The sequence below is a fragment of the Marmota marmota genome, unplaced genomic scaffold (assembly GCF_001458135.2).
Source record: "Marmota marmota marmota unplaced genomic scaffold, marMar, whole genome shotgun sequence".
NCBI classification, from domain to species: domain Eukaryota; kingdom Metazoa; phylum Chordata; class Mammalia; order Rodentia; family Sciuridae; genus Marmota; species Marmota marmota.
Genome location: NW_025999968.1, coordinates 57,947,199 through 57,968,692, shown reverse-complemented (window position 1 = coordinate 57,968,692; position 21,494 = coordinate 57,947,199). Strand labels below are relative to the sequence as shown.

Below are 21,494 nucleotides of genomic sequence, written 5' to 3'. Positions count from 1 at the left end.
AGTCTGCATAGGGATCAAGTGCCACCTTAAACACAGTGACACGATTAGAGTTGCCACTGAGACTGCCCCTCCTCTGTGTTGGACCTTGTCCTCTGGTGCTGACACCTATGGGGCCTTGGGTCACCGCGACTGAAGGTGGGTGAAACCTAGCAAGCTACAGGGCACCCACTTGCCATCCCTCCACAGCACTTTCTCCCTGGAAACTAGACAGGCTGTGTGAGGTGACAGTGCTGAGGTCACTGGAGGAGCTCACCCAAGGTGGCCTGGGCCTGGTGCAGGAAGTACCCCAGGAGGGTGCTTGGAGGAAAAGGGAAGGTGCAGGAGCCGGGGTGGGGCTGTCAGGAACCAGAGCAGGAGTGCCGCAGCCCGGAAAGGAGTGTTGGAAAGGAGAGCGGCTGACGGTCTTCAGTGGTCCTGGGTGGGCGGCCAGGGGCCAGCCCGGAGCAGGGGCTGTGGGGAGCCCACTGTCTGTCCCAGTAGGGCAGCATCAGGACCAGCTGCAAGGCCTGAGGAGCCAGTGGGAGATGAAAACTCGGTCATAGAATATTTTCATAAGTACAGCCCTCCCTAGTTACTTGGGTATCTAAGGATCACCTTGGGGACCAAACCCTCAGATGGTCAAGTCCCCAAAGGGTGCAGCGTTGGCACCTATCCTAAGCACACACTCCATCCCATACTTTAAGTCATCTCTGGTTACTTGCGATACCTGCTCTGATTTTAATGCTGAGTAAATAGTTGTCCTGGATTGTTTAGGAATAATGACAAGGAAAGAAAGTCCATACATGTTACTAGAGATGCAATTTAAAAAAAAAAAAAAAAATATATATATATATATATATATATATATGACTTGCTGTTGATCTAATCAGTGGCTGAGGAACTTGAGAAGATGAAGGGCTGATGGTTCACCCATAGTTTGGTCCCATTTTTTTTTTTTTGGTCCCACAGCATCCCCATGCACCACCAGCTACTGACCCTATCCCTACACTGGGACCCAAACACAGACACTCATTTGCTTAAAAGCAAAGTACAAAGGGAGAGACAATGATGTGTGAAAATCAAGAGAATCATCCTGGGTAAATCCTGCCTGGGTCGATGCCTGTAGAAACTCTGGATCCATAGCAATTCGTCATTAGAGTCCCAGCCTTGGAGGTTAGGGCCATGGGCACCAGCGTGGCCACCAGTCCCTGGGCCTGGGTGAGAGCTGGAGCACTGGGTGGTCTGGTCGGCTGGGTCTCTTCAGATCAGGGGCTTCAGGGTTAAGGTGAGACAGTGGTACAAGTGTTATCTGATTTCCAGGGCCTCAATTCTTTACATCTTGTTTTAATTTTAAATTAGTCTAAAGCACAGCTTTGTTTACAGATTGGTAGCCTGAGTGCAATCCAGGAAGGCAGGAGGTCAGGAATGCAGTGTCCTCCATTCTAGGGAAGCTGCTCCCATAAGCAGATGATCCCCCGGGCTCACCATGCAAGCTGGTGGGGTGGGCTCTGGAAGAAGGGAATGCTGCGTAGACCACAGGGCCTGGTGGGCAGGTGTCTGACACCGCTCACCTGTCCACTTCCACCAGCAGGTGTCTTTGTGCTGCTCAGGACTTGCATGATGGTGCCCAGGAGCCCTAGAACTCCCTCCTCTACTCCCGGAAAAGAGAGGTGGAAAATATGTCCATACGTGCCTCCTCCGTGGAGGTGAGTGTGGTGAACAGATCCTCAATAAGGAGACAGTCAGAGACCCTCGTGGAGCATCACTGAGATTTCAGGCCACGGCGCTGTTCTGCAGGGCAGACGGGTTTCCATATGAATGAACCTACAGAATTTTAAAGAGCAGTTGTGACTTGCAAAGTAGATGGATTTTCAGAGAGGCTTAAGCCAGAGGCTCGAGAGCCCCGCTGGGCATGTTGGAATTATCAGGCAGGTTTACCGTTTATAATTGAGATGCATTGGGGGTTGAGGTCAGCACACCCAGAGTCATAAAAATCAAGTGCAGCAACCCGATTATTGGTGCATTGGAAGTGTTGGGACGACAGGGTGCAGACTGGTGCTCACACTGCATCATGGGAGAAGAGTGAGCTGGGTGCAGAGCATTCACAAAGGTTTTGACACCCTGGCTACTTGGTCACCTTCCTGTGCAACAACTGGGTAAGATTTATGTGCTGGAAAATCTTCTGCAAAGCAGTGGCTTAACTTCCTGGCCCTGGGGAGGGAGGTGTCATCATTCATGGAGACCAAGTGCCAGCTTGGCAGGAATTGGCCCCTTGGAGGGGTGAACACGGGCTCTCTCTCTCCACAGTGGGGATCAGCATCTAAGAAAATGGGATTACCCACTTCTGCTCACGCTCTCTACACTGTGTGAGCATCATTATCTGGGGACGAGGATGAAAAGGAAGAGGGGTCCCCAGAGCACTGTGTCAACAGTGTGGACTTCCTCTTCTGAGAGCCCCAGTTTCTGCGAGACTTCCCGTTAGGAGAACCAGACTTTCTTTAATGATTGGTGCATTTCGCGCACAGAATAGCTACAGCATCCCCAGGCAGGAGGTTGGCTCCCAACCATATTTGGTGACAAAAACCAGCTCTCAAGTGCCAACTTCTTGCCATTTACACAAAATAAGATGTCCACAAGGACATGGGGAATTAAAATCTGCAGACAGTGTGGACAGAGCCTACAGTTAACTAACCTCTAACCCCCACACACAGGAACCAAACAGTGGCACCTCTGTGCCCGAGAAATCTCCACCCATCTATGAGTCTGCTCAAAGATGTTGAAGGGGGAGTTGCAGGCTCGTGTGGCAGAAGAAGGCTAAAAAGAATAGATGTCATTCTGGTGCACAAAGCCACCTTAGGAAAGGTCAGGAGACCAGACCCTCATTTACTCACTAAGGAGGTAGAAGCCTCAGAACAGGAGGGGCACTGAGTGGCCGAGCCATGAGCTGCTGGATCTCCAACCAGTGCCCTGTGCTCAGGCTGCTGCTGCTTGATGTCCCCCGGGCACCTGCATATTGAAGCTGGCTTGATACCCATCTTGGGGGAATGACATCAATTCTTTAAACAGTTAAGGCTGTTGGAATACCTCCTTATGGAAAATTTTGGATCAGATGTTTGAAGGCCTGAGATAGATACCTGGTGAACATTAGCTAAACGAGAGACAGAATCATGGGCGGAGGCCAGGACATCTGCTGCTTCTCTTCTGCTTGCCAGGGTTTTCCATTGTGCCAGAATTTTCTCATGAATAAAATACTTGGAATTTTATCGAAAACAATGAATCCATGTGTCAGAGATTCATGGATGAGACCCATTCCAGATGTGTAGCACACTGTATTTTTAGCATATGTGTGTTTTGAGAAGGCCAAGCACAGGGCTGTTTTCCATGAAGCTCCCTCTGAAGACCAGAGGAATGCTACCCCATCCTGCCTGGCGTGCAGAGGGGACCCTTCCCAGAGAGGAACGATGCACATGACTGTGTCTCTCCATGAGCCTTGGACGGATGTTCTGAGCAGACTCTGGGCCCCTCAAAACCAGAATCATCTGAATTTCCACCTGGGCTTGCAAACTTCAAAAATCAGAAAAGTAGAATAGGGCCGTGAACTTCTTCATAAAGCCGCCATAGAAACATGTCCTTCTACAAGTTTATGGAAAATCCCAAGAAGTTTAGGGGAAAGTTGATCAATAGCATCATGGACCATCCATACTGGAAGAGAGGACCTTCCTTCAGGACCCTGAGGAGTGTCAACAGTGTGCCGTGTGCTACTCTAGGGAAAAAGAGTAATTTCTAAGGACACTGAATGCTCATTCATTTACCTATTGACTTTTCTTTTTCTTTTTGCTTTTCTGTCTTTGGTGGCCCTGGGTTCTTTGTTGGATTGAACCCAGGGCCTTATGAATGCAAAGCAAGCACTCTACTGCTGAGCTACTTACCCAGTCTGGTTGGTTTTCTAGAGAACACCAGCAGCAGCTGGGGAATGCTCCAGGATCCATCCCTTCCCGCACGAAGCCTCTGTTTGATGGACATCAGTATGACATTGCAGCTGGAAACCCACGAAAGAACTGAACCAGGGGACACAACGTCTGAATCACACGGGGCCAAAGTGACATGTGTGTTCTTAACAATGAAAGATCCAACATAATCTTCCTCCCCAATCAGACAGATACACAATTTTAAAATTCAATGACTAGGAAGAATAAGCCACCATGGCATACAGGAGACTGCATAATCCTCTGGCATCTGGCTTATTAGAATAAAATGTCTAGAAATGGGGAATCCTGCCTTGAGCCATGGGAAGACTTTGGCTCAGTCATACCAACTTCCTATGTGATAGTCATTTAAATTTAATATTAAGGCTTTTCGAGCCTGTTCCATGCAGCAGTTCATTTGGGCCATTTAACCAGCTGCTTGGGAGCTGGGCATCTGCGACCTGAGCCAGCTTCGCAGTTGAAGAAATTGTGGCGCTAGCCCAGGTGCACCAGCCTCACCTGAGGATGTTAAAAAGTGGATTCTCCCCCAGCAGGGCTGCAGCCCAGAGGCCACACTTCTCACAGGCTCCCAGCAAGCTCAGGCTTGGAGCAGGAAGGGGCTCAAACAGTCACAGAGGGCAAGCCTTGGTCCAGCTTGACCCAGGCCCCCGACTCCAGACCCAGGACATTTTTGTTCTGCCACATTGTTGACTACATTTGAGTGCCTCTCCATGCTTCTGTGAAGCTTTGTGATTTAAAAAAACAAAAACAAAAAACTTTCCATCTCAAATGAGTTATTTAAAGCTAGTTAAAATAAAGGCTTTCGTATGAATATTCTGAGTGTGACCTGACAACAATGATTAGAAAAACAAGTGTCAAAGTCAAGAGTGCCAGCCACCCCACAGGCAGGCAGAGCTGGAGGACGGAGATGGCCTTTTGTTGCTCAGATTTAAAACATCGTAAGAGGGTGCTTCTGCTCATGTTCTGGCATTTTCTTGTTCATCTTCAACGACCAAAGGAAGCCTATTGTGGGAGGAAAATGTTTCTTTGCTAGAGGAAAGAGAAGGTATTAACATCAAACTCATTTTTTTAAGTTAGATTTATTTTAACTGATTCATAAAGACAAAGAAATCGTGCATCTTAGTGGGGTATGGCGTGACCCTCCAGGGGTGCATGTCCACATTGTGCATTGGGCTAACTTCCTGGGTCTCCTCAAACACCACCCGTAACTGACCAGATGCCCCTGGCTGGGCTGAATGAGCCCAGCTCATTTGCATTTTGTGTGCATTTGGAGAGCGGCGTGCACAGCCCCAAGATGGCAGAGGGGACTTACTGTGACGCTAGGCTGGCGGTGTGGTAATTCCCCAAGGTTCATTTAAATCTCATTTCGTGATGGGGAGCATGATCATTCCTTGAAAGCTTTCTATGAAGCGCCCGTCTTTCAGAATATTTCTAGGCTTTATGCTTTCAGAATGCAGGCCTTTTCCTCCTGCTTGGGAAAAGTTGGTTTTCTACCACGGCTTTCTTACCCTTTTCTGTAGGTTTCCCAATGCAGTTCCTGGTTTAAACTTTCGGGGATTTAAATCAAAGCCCGCAGTGCAGTGTCGTGCTCCATGGTAGCATGATGGGGGAGGGGGGCCGACTGCAGCGAGCCTCTAAACCTCATAATTGCCCATCTCACAGAGTGTCCCCACTACTTTGGACGATGGAAATTTTGGACTCCACTTAGAGAATCGTGACGGGATTCTATATTATTTCCTGACTCAGTCCTATGATTAATATGAACATCAGCAGACGTGTGATGTCAAGGAACTGTTTTGGTTTAGAAAGACAGAGAAGCAGGACCTGCAGATGGTTGTTTTAATAAAGGTATGGTCAGGGGAGAAGTAGTGTGAGCAAGGGGCCAGCTCAGCCTGCCCAGAGCCCATTAGAGAAAAACGAGCTCAGAGCAGGGAAGAGCAGCAGGAAGTAGATGTCTGAGCTAAGGTTGTCCTGGCGGAAGCAGGAGATCAAGCCTTGCAGGACAAGAGAGGAATAAGCAAAGGTGGAAAGTGAGAATTCAAGTTCTCTGTATTATTTAGGCAACATTTATCTGTCTTGGAGGGTGCAGATTGCCTTAAAGATAAGGAATATATGAAAGTGCTCCATTAATAAAGATAACAAGGATTATCTCCTTATCTTTATATTTGTTAATATATACACATGAGGTATATGTGTGTATACATTTGTATATGCATACATGTTCATAGTATGGTGTGTGTGCATGTGTGTATATGCAAGCGTGTGTGTGTGTGTGTGTGTGTGTACGTGCAAACATGTCCTGAGTCTCATCCCCAGCACTGGGCTGGTATAGCGAGTTGTAAAATCATTTGATACTGAAGCGATACCACATTGGATAAATAGGCTCTTTAGATGGACTTCATTTGCCTACATACATTTTTCCTTTGAGGTTAATCCAAGACTTTTTATATTTTTGAAAGACTAAAATAGCAATGTGTTAAATTACAAAAACGTGAACACAAAGCTAGATGCTGCATTCAATATCTGAGTTAATGCTTCCTCCTCTCAAGAATTAAGAAAAGAACGTCTAGCAGGAAGAAAACTGCCCATGCCCCGCTGGACGAGGCGTCCTGAACTCACATTGCTGGGCTGTGGGCGTGTGTCATAATCACCAGACACACTGGGCAGAGGAGGTTCACGCTGTCATATTGGAACTAGAGAAGTACGAAGGCTATGGATTGGAATCCCCACTGGGCTGGTGCCTTTGGGCTCGTGGGCAGAGGGGCTTCTGCTTTGGTTTGTGTTGCTCTTTCCTTCTACAAACGTGATTAGGAACCAGACTTTCCAGAAGCATCTGCTATGCTTTGCCTTGAAGAGAAACCTCAGATGGTGGGCTGAGACAGCTAATGAGTAGTTTTCCAGTCCTGTTGGGTCCACAGACATCCGTCACAGGTCTCCAGAGTGGCACGGGCTCTGGCGTGTTCACAGATGGTCTCCCTACCTGCCTGTTTTCCTGTGTATCATTCATTAAGAGAGGGCAGCCATCTACCTGCTGTGAATCCCACACGTGGCCATCTCCTTGGGCCTGAATAATTAATTTGATCAACCACAAGGCAGGTGTGTTGGTCTGAACCATTCCACAGGGATTACATGCACCCGGGGCCTGAGGCTCAGGAAGGCCTGGCTTAGCAGGCTCCTTCCTGGGCTCCGGGAGACCCTCCACTCTCCACTTAGGGCCCTGATCCTTGAATCCAGCCCAGATCCTGGGATTCTGTGCCTTGGGCCCTTTTCTTCTTCCACCTTTTCTCCACCGGCTGATCTCTTTCTAGCTGGCTCCATCTCTTACCTGAGAAAGCACATCTCCTGTGTTCACAGCCACAACAAGGCAGGGCATCGAAGGTCAGCCGTGAGGCATTCCATAGTCCACCTTCCTGCTTCTGATTACCCCAGACAGGGCTGGTGGCCAGCCCGGGGAGGGGGACTCCACCAGACATGGCTGTTCCACCTCCCCCCACTGTGATGCTGCTTCGCTTCCCAATCCTGCCCTCTCATCTGTGGGCAGGGGGACGACGGCCTTTTAAACTATTATAAGGGTTAAAAGATGACATTCCTTGTAGTTTAAGATGACACAGGTGAGAACATTGCTTGCCATCAGAGAAGAAATATAGACGTCTCCACACTGTGTTGGGAGAGCAAGCACCTCTGTAAGATCAGTATTTTAAAGCACAACCATGATCTTAAAATGCTTGTTCCACATAGTTTTTCTACTTATTATCAAATAATTAAGGCACATGAGACTTAAGGAAACGGAAGACTGACTTGGGAATCCAGTTCTCCGAGTCTCCCTCTGGCCATCTCGCTAACTTTTGAAAAGCGCATACAGACCACCTCCCTCGGTGCCCCTTCCTTGCCCAGCGGTGGGGAGAACTGGTCATTTGTTAAGATTTTCTCAGTTTCAACACTTGGCCACTCCCAGGTTTCCAGGCAAATTTAAGCATGATGGATTCTCTGTATTAACAATGTAATATTTTTATGGGCCTTGGGGATCACAAATTAGAAACAAATTTGGGCCAAAATGCTGATTTTCTAACATTTTACTTGAAACCTAAGAACCTAACAAAACCCTGATCCATTGCATGGGGATCTCTCTGAACTCCTGCTGGGAATGTCAGTGTGCACATGGACTGTGTTCCACTCGGTTTTTCTGCTTAAGTTTCTCTTTTTAATCTAAGTGTTTTGGATGCTTTGCTCTCCTTAAATTCACTTACTTGAAAGTAGACACTCACTTCAGTCTTACAGTATGAAATACAATCCAGTTGAGTCCTCTGCCCTCCAGGAATGCGAACCGACTGTTGTCCTATAACCAAGCCCTGGAGGAATGGCGCTCACATGGTACTGACGTCTTAGTGCTCAAATGAAGCAATCAACGCTGGGGTTCTAACACAGCGGAGCCTTTTGTTTGGGGTCGATTCGCTTAGAATTTATGTGTTTCTCATAAGTTCGTAAAAAATGGGCTTGGGAGGCAGCCACTTGCCACATCCCGCTACCCCCAACTTTCCTGGAGCTGCAGAAAGATACCCCCACGCCCTGGTACACACCAGGCTAAAGTTCAGGTCTTTTTACACTAACATGGAGTTGGCATATTAGGTTATTGTGCCTCATTTCTGTCGGGTTTGGGCTGTTTTTGCAGTTCCTAAGCCCCGTGGCTGGCTGCAGGTTCTGAAAGAAGAACATTCCTGTTGACTAGGGACTGCAGACGCCCTGGGCAGGTGGGCAGGTCGTGGGCAGGTAGGCGACAGGCCAGGTGACAGAGGTAGGGAGCAGGGGCGGTCAGCCACAGCAGGGACTCCCTGCAGGAGTTGGGAGCACATGTTCCTGGTTACTACCAGGCTCTGCACCCCTTTCTGGTTGTAATACCGCTGGGCTGGAGCGGCTCCCCTTTGAAGTCCTGGAGCTGGCTGGTGGGGAGAGCCAATGGGGGCTTTGGCCATTCAGACTTAACAAGTGGATGATAAACCTCCATCTAGCCAAGTCAGGGGGACGTGGCTCTCGGCTTGGTTTGTTAGCACTTAACTCTGGTGGTCATTGTTGTTGAAACAGGTTTCTGAAAACGACCCTTTCGTCTTCTCTTTGTCTCCCCCCATTAAAATGGCTCCGGTGGTGGGAGTGTGTGAATCTGTCCATTTCTTCCATTTTCTCAGGCTGCAGCTAATTCTGGGTGCTGGGCAGCCTCTGTGAACTCAGAATCATTTCAGGGCTGTGCTTTCTGATTTCTTCCTTCTGTCAGAATGTGGGCTCCATTTGACCCTCTCTGAAGTGTTCATCTGGAAGTCTCCTTGATGGTAGTACCTTTCCCCTTTTGTCAGGCAAAGCAATGGAAGGGTGGCTTTAAAATTCTGAATTATATCGCCTCCCTCATTTTTATGCAATGTCAATTTTGAGAAGAATTTTAAGATTCTTCTCAAAGAAGAGAAGTTTGCCTTTTTCATTGCTAGCCCCTGTAAGGTTTTCTGCCCTCTTAATCCATCTCTATTAACTTTGATTTCTTTCTTTAGCGGGCTCTTTGCCAGACGTGAGAACAGGGCCTTCCCACAAGCACACACTTAGGCTTACTTTGAATGTTTTGGTCCCCCCTGCCCCCCAATACTGTGCTACAGTATTTGGCCAGTGACTTTGTTTAGAAGAATCTCTTACTCTATCTGGCGGATGTGCTAATATTTTAAAGTTATTGCCTGTCTTGTTGTTGTTGAAGGCCTTTTATTTTTAATTTGTAATTTAAAATTTTGCCTGGCTGGTATATGTGACTTGTTTTTGCCAACTTCTGACATAAATCACACATGCATTCATGCCTCTGGTCAGCAGAGAGCCAAAGCTAACATTACATAGCGTGTTATTCCCTCCAGCCTTGCCTGGGTCTGCCGCCCGCCGAGGAGAGGCCGCGGCCTCGGCCTTGTTTTCTGTTGGGAGTTGGTAGACCCTCTGCTCAGCACTGCTGTGCGAAGGGAGAAGAAACTCTCATTTTGGCCTTGACTGCTCAGCAAGACCACTACGTTCGTCTGTGGTGCCGATTTGACTTTTAACCCTGCGCCTGTGAGCTTGAGCCCTGGTGCCCTCATTCGCTCACTGTGACCAGGAGAGAGAGGGGGTGCAGGTCGCTCCCCGAGCGTCGAGGCTGCCCTTTGCCCCTCCACCACCTCGCCGTGGGTCTCCTGGGTCCCTGCAGCGCGTGGTGTGAGTGTGGGGTGTATTTTCCCTGCTCTCCTCTTCTCTGCCTGGTCCTGGCTCTGGCTGGCACAGCCGTCTTGGGGAGAGCGTGTCTTCCTGTTGGAACCTCAGTCTTCCTCGAGGTGTCACAGGGCTGGGATTCCAGGGGTTGCAGTGGGGTCAGGGTGTGGTGTCCCTGCACAGGCACCTGGCACTGCTCTGGGAGCCGACCCTCAAGCTCACTCCTTCTGGTTCTTCCTACTGGCTAACTCGTGGTGCCGTGGGTCAGGTCCTTGGGGATCTGGCAGAAAGCCTGGGGCCTGGGCAGTGGAGGGCAAGGGGCAGGGCACAGGCAGGGAGGGTGGCAGCTATGTAAGCAGAATGGCTCTGATGTCTCTGGGAGGTTCCCCTCCCAGGAAGGCCGCTGAGGGAGGCCACCGCTGCCGGTGGGTATCCCAGTCAGCTCAAAGAGCGAGGAGGAAGCCAATTCAAACACGCTTCCCAAGCCCCCCCGCACAGGACAAGGGCGTTCTGGGGCTGGGGGACAGACGGGGCAGATGATAACACAGCTCCCTGCTTGATCTTGGCCGGCTGATTTAAGCCCAGGTTTGGGCCTTTCTGGATCCTGGGAGAGAGAAGGTCTCCCAGTCCCCGCTGCCTCCAAGGCTCCATTAAAAAATATGGCCAAACTGACGTTTGCTTCCCTTGAGCCCATAGGAGGGCGAGGACACCAGGGGGTGAGGTAAAAACGAGCCCTCTCCTGAGGTTCTTTGTGTGTGTTATAGAAACCCAAATTGGATTGTCTCACAATTGCTCTGCACAGTTGCCATGCGATAGATCATTCAAGTAGTTGAAATTCCAAATCACATTTGCCTTTGCTGATTTGGCTGTAGACTATAAACACAGCCATGGACTAACCACTTGTTTGACTCAAAACCACAGAAAAATGATCCAACCATGACAAATTTCTATTTCTTCTCATCAAATCATGCAGAAGAGCAAAGATATTAATAGAAAGTACAGAGGGGAAAAAAGCTTTTCACTGATCCAGATATTTTAACATCCTGGTATTTGGAGGCATCTGGATAATTCACAGCTTCTTTCTCTTTTTTTTTTTTTTTTTTTGGTTCATTTATCATCCAGATGTTTGCCATCATAGAAGCACCACTTGGAACTCGATTCCAGCTAATAATGTAGAGTGGAAAAATCCGTACCTCTGTCTAGCTGTCCTTTGGTCTCCCGCCTCCCCTCCCTTCTTCTAAGGACTTCTTCCTCCAAATCTCTTGGGAATGGGGCAGTTTTGCCAGATGCTTAGGTGTCCGCCTTTACATTTCTTTTTTACTCTTCACGCCCGTTCTGTACCCTGTCTGCTTGAATTATAGATTGCATTTGTCAGATAATGACACACGCACTTGAATGTCTTCGAAGACCTTTGAAATTCAACTTCCTTGAGTTCAGATTAAAGTGGTCCTCTCTGCTCTGCAGCAGTCGAGCCTGGGGTGGTGGGGACCTGCCTCCCAGGCCTCCAGGCCAACCCGCAGAGTCTGGCGGGAACAAACCCAGGTGCTTTTCCTTCTGAAAGGTAGACGTGGATACCATAAAAACTACCTGAAACGTGGTCTCCCCGTTGAGATGACTCTGTAGTCGGCAGCGTTAGACGACTGTCCTCGGCAGCGTCCTGAATCTGTGTCTCTTTGGGCCTCCAGGAAGCATTGTCCGTCGTGAGCGAGGACCAGTCGCTATTTGAGTGTGCCTACGGAACGCCACACCTGGCGAAGACAGAGATGACCGCATCCTCCTCCAGTGACTATGGCCAGACATCCAAGATGAGCCCGCGTGTCCCTCAGCAGGACTGGCTGTCTCAACCCCCGGCCAGGGTCACCATCAAGATGGAATGCAACCCCAGCCAGGTGAACGGCTCAAGGTAAGGAGTGAGCTGGCCTGTCCTCCCGACCTCCTCTCCCCACCCCTGTCCCGCTTCTATACAGACTGCTGAGACGGGGAGGCCACTGAACGGTAACACTGGGTGACATGGAGAAAATGTGCTCTGCAGTGGTTCATGTTGGGGGTAGAGGCTGTAAAACCAAAAACTCCCTTTGAAGATGGGGTGTTCGGTTCTCCTTCCCAGGCATGAGGGCTCTCGGGGAGGGGGCCTTGTCCACATGTGGCAAAATTGATCTCTGAGTTTTTATTACTTGGAAAACAATGATGTCTTGCGCTTTGATGGAGGGAAGTGTCAGCTAGTGGCCAGGCCATGTCCAAGCCACCTTACTGAGCTGATGAGTCTACTCAGCCAGCCCTGACCCCTCTTCACCCTTCCCTGCTGCTTCCCCCTCCCCATACAGGCTGGTTTTTCCTCTTTTTAACTCACACTTAACGCCAGGCTCCCATGATTGTTTCCTGAGTTCGTCATGAACACGTAGCTGTCACTGAGACTGTGTTATCTGGTGCACACCTGTCCCTAGCACGCAGAAGCATTTCTTTGGATGTACATTTGAAAAGTCCAATTAACTCTCATTATAATATGCTTTCCCAGATACGTTCAGGGAAGAGAATATGAAATCTCAAAACAAAGAAAGGTGATTTCCTCTAACAGTCACCTGATCTGCCCTTCTCCGTAGCATCCTAAGAATGGTTCCCACTGTCTAGCACTCTGCTGTGTGAAGGTACTTTTATACCAGAAGCCCAGCAGCCGAGCAGCCCCACGAGGAATGCTTATCCCTAGCTGGTGGCTGAGGACATGGATGACCGGGCATTTCCTAGATAACCCAGAAGTACCATTTAAAGGGGCTCAGAATTTGGGCTGAAGCAGGGTGTTGAGTGCCCACCGCTGTAGCAAGTCCTCTTGGTTACTTTGTGTATGTCTTAGTGTTCAGTGTGTGTAGTGCCAGGCTTTCTGGGCCCTGGAGACCTTGGCATTGACCGCTGGTGCAGGGTCAGCCATACCAGGTCATAGTGCCCCACGGAGAATGTCAGCCCAGGGCTGAAGGCTCCACGTGGGGAGGCAGGAGGTGTCAGCACGGCCTGCGCTCCCAGAAGTCTGCTGTGCACTTGGTACTTCCTGAAAGGTGGGAGTGACTTAAGTGACGAATGTGCTGTGACAAGCCCTGTGGGTAGAACGGAGGTGGGCTCCTCCCAGGTCCCCAGGAGGGATCAGTCCCAGCATTTCTAAAGGGCCTTGGTAGAAAGGGCAGGCAGAGGGTCCAGGACACCAGAGTCATGGGAAGTTAGTAACTTTGAGCAAATGTTTTTGTGCTAAATTCTATGTGTTAGAGACTGTTTCTTCTGAAATCATTAACATTATACTTTCTGAGTCTTAAAAGAATTCAGTGCAGTCAAGTTCTACAGAAAGCAGAAATGTTTATGCAGAAGAAGAGGGGGTGGGACTAAGATGGCGACAGAGCCGAGTCCCTTTTGGAAGGAGTCCTACGGTCCCGTCCCCACGTGCTCATGTTGGGAACACCAAGAGCAAGATATGGCCCTAACGCTTTTCCTCCTCGGAGGCTGATGTCCACCTGTGGGGAGTGCACCTGTGTGGGTGTGCGTGGAGAGAGTGGGTGGCGATGGAGAGGGAGAGGACCTGGCAGTGAGCATGGCCGTGCCTTGGTCCTGGTGTTTAGACTGTGGCCTGGGCCCACGTGTAGGAAGGCCAGTCTGCACAGGGCCAGCCTCCAAGAGCAGAAGGAGCAAGAAGGTGAGGACAGTGTCTTAGAAACAAGGGTTCCTCTGTTCTCTTGTGCTACTTCTGGGTTGATAAAACAGCATAAGATGAACATGCTGTGTGCAGGGAAGTCCGAGCACGGAGCTCCTGGACATCGCCCGTGAGCCCCAGGGCTGGTGGCTGAGGTCCACTCGTCGTCCTGGTCAGGCCTGGGCAACCTGTCTGGCTTGTGTGGTGACCCCAGGGCCTAGGCACAGGTAACTTGACCCCGGCCAAGAAACACATTGGGGCGGCTCACAGCCCCCCACCCTGCAACTAGGGAAGCTCCCGGATGTACCTTCGCTCAGGAGGGAGACAAGACAGGTGCTGGTCTCTTCTGGGGACAGGAAGTCGTGTTCTGGGGCCTAAGCTCCCTGCAGGGAGCACGGCACCTTTCAGCTCTCCCTCTCAGCCCTGGAGCTGCAGGTTGGCTCATACTCTCACGGTAGGTGTTCAGCTTTTGAAGAAGCTAGTGATGGGGTTGGGCAGGTGGGTGCCCAGTGAGCACAGCCACACCCTCCTGCTCCTGTCCCTGACCCAGTGGGGCGCCAGCCTGGCAGGCGCTGTCCGTGGAGAAAGCTCCCTCCACCTGGAGTGAGGTCCATGTGCCTCCCCATCGGAAAGACTCAGCCAGGCAGGAGGAAAGGAGGCTGCGAGCTTCCACCCCAGAGCCTTGTACGCTCTTGACACCCAGTGGCGGTGCCCATGTCAGCCAGGCAACCAAGAGGCGGCATGCCCCGCCCCAGGAACGTTCTGGGGATGCAGTGTGGGCAGGTGTCGGTCCTCTCTGCACAAGAGACAGGCTCAGTGCTCAGGACTGACTTTGCCGAGCCCAGTGTCCTCTGGACTTGTGCAGGTGGTGGAGTCTGACCCAGTGTATCAGTTGGGTCCAGGAAAACAGCACCTGTGGGAGCTTTGAATATTGTAAGAGCTCTATTTTAAGGAATTGGCTCATGCAGCTGCAGGGCTGGCAAGTCTGAAGTCTGCACACAGACTAGAGGCTTCAGCAGGATTCCTGCATCACAGTCTTGAGGCAGAATTGCTTTTCTGGGAAACCTCAGGTTTATCTCAGTGGGCCTTCAATTGATTAGATGAGGCCAACCCACATTATTCAAGGTAATTTTTTCATTAACTTAAGTGATAGTAGATGTTAGCCACATTTACCAAATATCTTCATACCTAGATTAGCATTTGATTAAGTCCCTGTGTGCTATAGCATAATCACATTGTCACAAGAAACCAACCAACCAGGTGTCCGTGCTGCTCAGTGATGGGACCATTCTATTTTCAGATCTCCAAAATAGCATGCCCTGAGGTGGCCAGTTCCCTGACATTGAAGATACTCCACCTGGCTGGACAGGATGTAGTTGGGGAGTCAGGATCAGACTGATGGTTCACCAGGGATCTCTGGGCTCTGAGACTCACAGAGCATCAGGAGGTCAGTCTGTGGTGCCAGGGCTAGAGGTGGGGTCATGAGATGCCTGCCAGCCACCAAGGGGCTTCCTGCTGGCATGCCTGGGGCAGCATGACTCCCTCCACATGAGCATCGCCAACAGAGGTGCAGCTCCCGCACGCGCCACCTTCTGCATCCTTCATCTGTGCCAAGGGGCCAGCCTGTCTCCTTGTCCTTCCAGCAGCTACTTCTAATTGCCCCTGCTCTGAGCTTCTGTGCAACGGGCTTTCCTGTAGCAGTGTGCCTCTTGGAGCCAAGCGCAAGGGGGATTCGGGTTGTGCTGCTGGGACACGTGTGTAGTGACCTGCGTGTGTGTCATTCTTCTTTTGTGAAGGCCTCCACGGGAGGAATGCCCTCTCTGTAGCTCCTGTCTGGCCAGAGCAGGACCCACCTGCTTTTATCTAGGGTCTTAGGGCACGGCCCTCTGTCTGTCCCCATCCGTGCATCCCCCACAGAGGAAAAGGCCACGAGCTTTGAGAAGAAGGAGGGACTCAGTTTGGAACCAAGAGGCAGAATGCTGCAAACCTTAGCCCGAATGTGCTTACAGGCTCCTGAAGTGAAATACCCACGGTAGAGTGAGATCTTTCGCCATTGTAATAGCATTTCTGTAAAAAATAATAAAAGAAAAACTGGAGAGAAAGGAACCATGCTTTGTGAGCCAACAGAGGAGCCGCTGTGGGTTTGGCTTGGCCACCACAGGATTGCACGGCAGGATTCCTACAGGCATGGACCTGATTGCAAGTTGTGTAGACACAGGATACATTTGGCAGTCTCAGGGGTCCCTGTCTGTCCCTTCCCTTACTCCAGCCTCATTTAAAAGAAGCTCCAGTGTTCACACAGTGGGAAACTGGGCATGTGCGGCCGAACTCAGAGCAGCTGTCTTTCCGGCACGGTACACAGCGTCCTTCAGGGAACCTGGGAGGCTTGGCCTCCACCAAGTCCCTGCTGCTGCCTTAGTTCGCTGTGAGGTTCCGAAGGTTCAAGCCACTGCAGGCTGGTGAGACAGGCCAGGAGGCAGCGCACTCCCAGACGAGGTCCACGCCAAAGCTGCCTTCCCATTACAGGCGGGCACAACCGCAGGCCAGGCTGCCTTCCTCTGAGCATCCCTGGCCCGGCCAGCCCACCACGGTGGCCTCCATCTTTACCTGCATCTTTCCATGGTGATGTCAATTCCCTGCAGCCTACCTTGAGGCTCCCAACAGTCAGAACTTAATGAATTAGTTCTCCACGCTGCATGTCCTACCCACTGTCCAGTCCCCAAAACCCCCAGAGCCAGTCAGCGCTTGATTCTGTTGGGTGAGGATTCGCTTGGTGGGCTGATTCCCAAAGTGGGGTTCCAGGGCCACACCTGGGAGCTTGTTCCTGGTGCAGACTCTCAGACCCCTTCCGGATCTGAAGGGACCTGGGGTGGGGCCCAGAAGGCTGTGTTTTAATGAGCCCTCCAGGGGAATCAGATGCATGGGTCGGGGAAGCTCTGCTCTGCTACAGGATCCAGGAAGAGGAACGGGAGCGTGCCCTGCACGGGGCTGGCTTCCTGTTGAGGGAGTGGCAGGGGGACGCAGCAGGCAGGGCAGGTTCATTCCCAGGACAGTGTCTGCCTGAGTGAGGAGCACCTCTGACCCTCTCCACAGGGCACTCTGCCAGCTGAGCAGCAAGAGATGATGTTACTTGGGCACTGTTCCCCATGCCATCTGGGCAGGGAACCCTGTGTGACCGCCGAACTCCAGCCTAGGATCAGGTAACAAGGTGCTTGGGAGGTGTTATCTTAAAAGAGTGCATCTGTAACGTGACGGGGATGACGGGAAGGGGTTACCTGATTGGTCCATCTTGGCCTCAGACACGGGATTATGCACAGAGTCATTCATTCATCCAACATTTATTGAGCACCTACTCTGTACAGCCACTGTTCTAGGGATATAGCCATGAAATGCTCAAAAAATGCTGACTCGCTAAGTTCTGTGGGGAAGAATGCCTTTCAAAACTTATTAAAATATACAGCAGGTTAGGGGAAAAGTGAGGCAGGACACTCCAGGGGGGCCACCCTGATAAAGTGACAATCCGTTAGTCCTAAAGGCTGAGGGAGAAGCCTCATGATTGAGCAACAGAAGAATATTCCAGGCTAAGAGAATGCTCAGCTACAGGCCCTGTGGCCACCCTTTGAGGGCAAGGAGGTCTAGATGCAGATGTAGATGGTGGTATTTAGTGACCAAGGGCCAGAGTCATAGGACATGAATTTATAGAGACCATAGTGACCTGAGGGGCTTTGCCTCTCCCACTGAGCAAGCCTGGAAACTATTGTGCAGGGGGAGCCCAGGGGATGGCGGGGGGGCTTCAAGCAAAGGAAGAATGTGATGTTACTCAGATTCAGTGGGGTGTCCTGGCTCTATGTTGATGCTGAGGCGGGGGGCGTGGGGTCTCCACAGAGTGGCAGTGAGGGAGGCTGGGGGAGGTGATGTATCTGCGTGTGATTTGAACCAGTAGAGAACCCAGGTGCTCTCCTGCTGAGCTGGACACAGGGTCTGGGGAAGACAGGAGGCTAGGGGGGGCTGGAGGCTTGAGAGGTGTGACCCAGACAAGCCCTGGAAGGACCAGACCCCCCTTCAGCAGCAGCCCAGACACTGGGGGCTCCATTGGCTCTTGGGAACACCAGGTAGAGAGGGGGTGCTCCTGCCTCGGTGCTTGAGCTGAGTGGGTCTCAACAAGGGAAACCGTGCATCTCAGCAGGGGCATTTTGCCCCAGGTGGCACTTGGTGATGTCCACAGACATTTTTGAGTACCATGGGGACACCCAGGGGATGGAGGCCAGGAGACTGTTGACATCCTGCAGCGCACCAGGTAGCCTTCCCCTTCCAAGACAATCACCTGCCCCCGGGGCCAGTGGCCTGGGAGCCTGGACACCTGCGCACACTGACCTCCTCTGGGAGGTGCTGACTGGACAAGCCTGGCGTCGCTGCGGTGGTGAAAGGCCAGGAGAAGCCCGTGGTCCGTCCCAGGCAAACAGATCCCCTGAGGTCCTGAGATAGGCCCAAGAAGAGATGCTCAGGGCCCGGCCACAGCAGGGCCCAGGGGTGATGGGCTCCACGGGCAGGAGAGGCGGCCTCAGAGAGGCACTGTCAGTCAGCACTTCTACCGCGTGCTGTGACGTCATCCCACCGCCTCATCCCATCTAGGAATGGCGGTGTTGGGATGAGGCCTGTTTTCCAGTCAAAGACCGCGGAGCTTCCAGGAGCTGTTGTACCTTTCTCGGGTCCCCCTGCCACGGGCCCACGACCACAGGCCTGTGCTCCTGGCTGCCTCGAGCGTCCTCGTTCAGCGGGGCATCTTCTGTGCTGGCAGGGACTGCAGGACGTCCTCCAGGTGGGGGACAAGGAGTGAGCTTCTCTCTCTCGCCTCTGAAAGGCATCCACTGCATCCTGACTGTGAATTTTCTGATTTCTGATTTATTTATTAATGTTGTTAAAATGCACGTTGTGGATTTTTAGAGCGTTGACTTTCGGCTTGCTGTACTTGGCCGCAGCACATCGCCTACCCGTGCCCACCTTTATGTCCACTTCTCCGGGTTCTCCAGACAGAGTCCTGTGTTAAAAATACTAAGTGTGGCAAGGGACCCGCAGTCTTGACACTTTAGTGGCCTTCAGGAATGCGCATTGGGCTGGAATTAAAAGTGAGATAAGATTGTGTTTCGGGTGGTGACCGTTGACACGCCACCTGTCTCGGTGTTGGAAATGGCGCTCCATCCTCCTGCTGCACCCAGAATGCAGTCACTGCAGGGCTCCGCCTCTCATCACACTCCCATTGTGTGGGTGTTTGGTCTCCAGGCGGCTGGGGCCTGGTTGCTTTGGCCCACTGGGCTGGGCAGGGTGGCTGCTTTCTAGCTTTTCTATGGCGCTTTGTGCGTTATTTTAAGCCGGTGGAACTCACAGCTCTAATTGCTTTTGCTCCTTCTGCCTCAGGGCTCTGGCTTGGATCGCCATAAAAGATGCCTCCTAATTAGGCTGGGCCACCCTCCGAGCTGTGGGCAGCGCAGCATTGGAGACTTTCAAACCAGCTACTGTCACAGCAAGTGCCTTGGAGGACACAGACTGCTGTGACGAAGACACCCCACACTGGGTGGCTCAGAAGAAACAGAAACGTATCTTCCCTGGTTCCAGGGGCTGGGAAGCCCACCCCCAGGGCACAGACAAATTGGTGTCTGGTGAGGACCTGCCCCCTGCTTCCTGGAGGGCGGCTTCTGGCTGCATCCTCACATGACAGGAGGGACACTGGACTCTTCCTTTGCCAAGGCACTGGTCCATTCACGAGGGTTCCACTTTGTGACCCAGCCACCCGAGGGCGCCTCCTGGTGCCTTCAGTGTGGACACACATCTTGGTCAGTTAGTAGTAGCTTGGCCTCCTCGTAAAGGGCCTCAAGTCCCTGCAGAGGTCCATCCCCTGCAGAACGGGACATGGCTTGAGAGAGGGCAGGTTTGGGACTTGGGCAGGACTGCTGCCGCCCTGTCTGGAGGAGACATGTCCAGTGCCTTCCTCAGTATTACCCTCTCTGATCTCCAGGAGGTCAAGGGTACGGGCACTGTTTTGTGAACAAGGGGAACACACAGGGTAGATGGAAGGAAACCCCGGATTATGGTGGGTGCTGTCAGTGGCACAGGGGGACTGCTTTGGCATTTTCTGTAGCCACAATTTGCACAGCCTGTTCCTAAAACAAAAACCCGAAGCCCCCTCGTGGCTCCTTAGTGCTTTCTTCTCTGCAAAATGAAAAGATGTGGCTTATAGAGACCTTATTACAGAATATTCTGTTTCCAAACACTGAGTCCCCAAATGGTGGGCTTCCCCCCAGTTTTCACCATCTCAATGTGGCATGGTTGCTGATTTCCATTTCTAGCTGTTAAGAGAAATAAACACTCAAATAATAAAACTCTCTCAGGGAGACCTCAAGCCCCTGTCAGAGACAAAGGACCGACTGTTGGTGAGCGGGAGAGGGGGAGTGTTTGATTAATTTTGTCTTCAACTGCTCTGGAGAAGGGGGAAGGAGCAGGACTGTTGGGGAGAGGCAGGGATTCCAGGTGTAGAGAACGTTCAGAAAAGGCAAACATAACACGCAGCGGTGAAGACGAGCATCTAGGGTTCCACTGGTGCCGAGTTGTGCATGAATCACTGCCCAGCCCCACCCGCCGCTCGGGCCTTGGGGTCTGAAGCAGCTTTTCCACTGCCTCAGATTCAGAAATAAAACAGGCCCACAAATTACTCCGGAGCTTGCAGACAATCCCCTCCTTGTCTGGCATCCAAAATACCTTTTGTGGTGAGGGACTCTCATCCACACTCTGCTGGGCTGATGAGGACCAAGCCCCAGCCTCAGGGTCCTGGTGAAGAAGGCCACCTGCAGAGGGAGGCTTTGGATCTGGTCTGCGCCAGGCCTGGGTGTCCGTCTCTGCCAGCCTCCTGCTGTGCTCTCCAGCAAGTGACCCTGGCCTTTGGGCGGAGCTGCGAAAGACGCCTTTACCTGTCCCCCACGCAGTTCCACACAGATGCCTTCTTATCATGAAACAACCCAAGACCCCAAGGAGAGCATGTGGCGTTCTACCAAACAGTCACAGGCTGGGACGGATGATGGTGAGCGTCAGCTGGCTTCCCTACATGAGCGTGCAGTAGGAGCCAGGTGCCAGGGAGACACACACATGCACACACGTGTACATACATGCACACAACGCACACATGTGCACACACATGCACACATCACATACACATATGCACATATGTGTGTGTACCGCCCCCCCACATACACACATGTGCGGTGTGCTGCCGAGCTGGCTGGCACAGAGCTTCAGTGTGTGAGGCCTGGTCACCCCCAGGGATATCCTCACGCACCCTCCCAGAGGCGCTCAGTCCTCCCCGTGAATGAAGAAGGTGGCCGCGGAGGGGACTCATCCATGGTCAACCAAGATCAACCATGACTTCCTGAATCCAAGATGAGGGTCACACAGTGGAGCTCAGTGTTTGGCTGCGGAGATTCAGTCGCAAGCCGTTGGTTCACTGTCCCTCTCAAAGATGTCAACTGGGCTAGTGCCTTCGGGGACAGGGGCTCTGGAAATGAGCGAAAGTCAGGGTCCAGATGGGAAGAGTGGCAGGGGTGATGTGCAACGTGGTCTCCCAGAGCTCGGTGTGTGGCTTCAAAGTGACACCTGGACATGGGGCT

General features: G+C 51.6%; 1 protein-coding gene across 7 annotated transcripts in view; it reads left to right on the top strand.

The window, feature by feature from the left end:
* Erg (ETS transcription factor ERG) overlaps positions 1-21,494 on the top strand; it is a 155,144-nt gene that overhangs the window by 91,038 nt on the left and 42,612 nt on the right. For all 7 annotated transcript variants that reach the window (XM_048803681.1, XM_048803683.1, XM_048803682.1 and 4 more), the window contains exon 2: positions 11,855-12,072. In XM_048803681.1, coding sequence (XP_048659638.1) covers positions 11,855-12,072 — 218 coding nt within the window. The remainder of the gene's footprint in view (positions 1-11,854; positions 12,073-21,494) is intronic.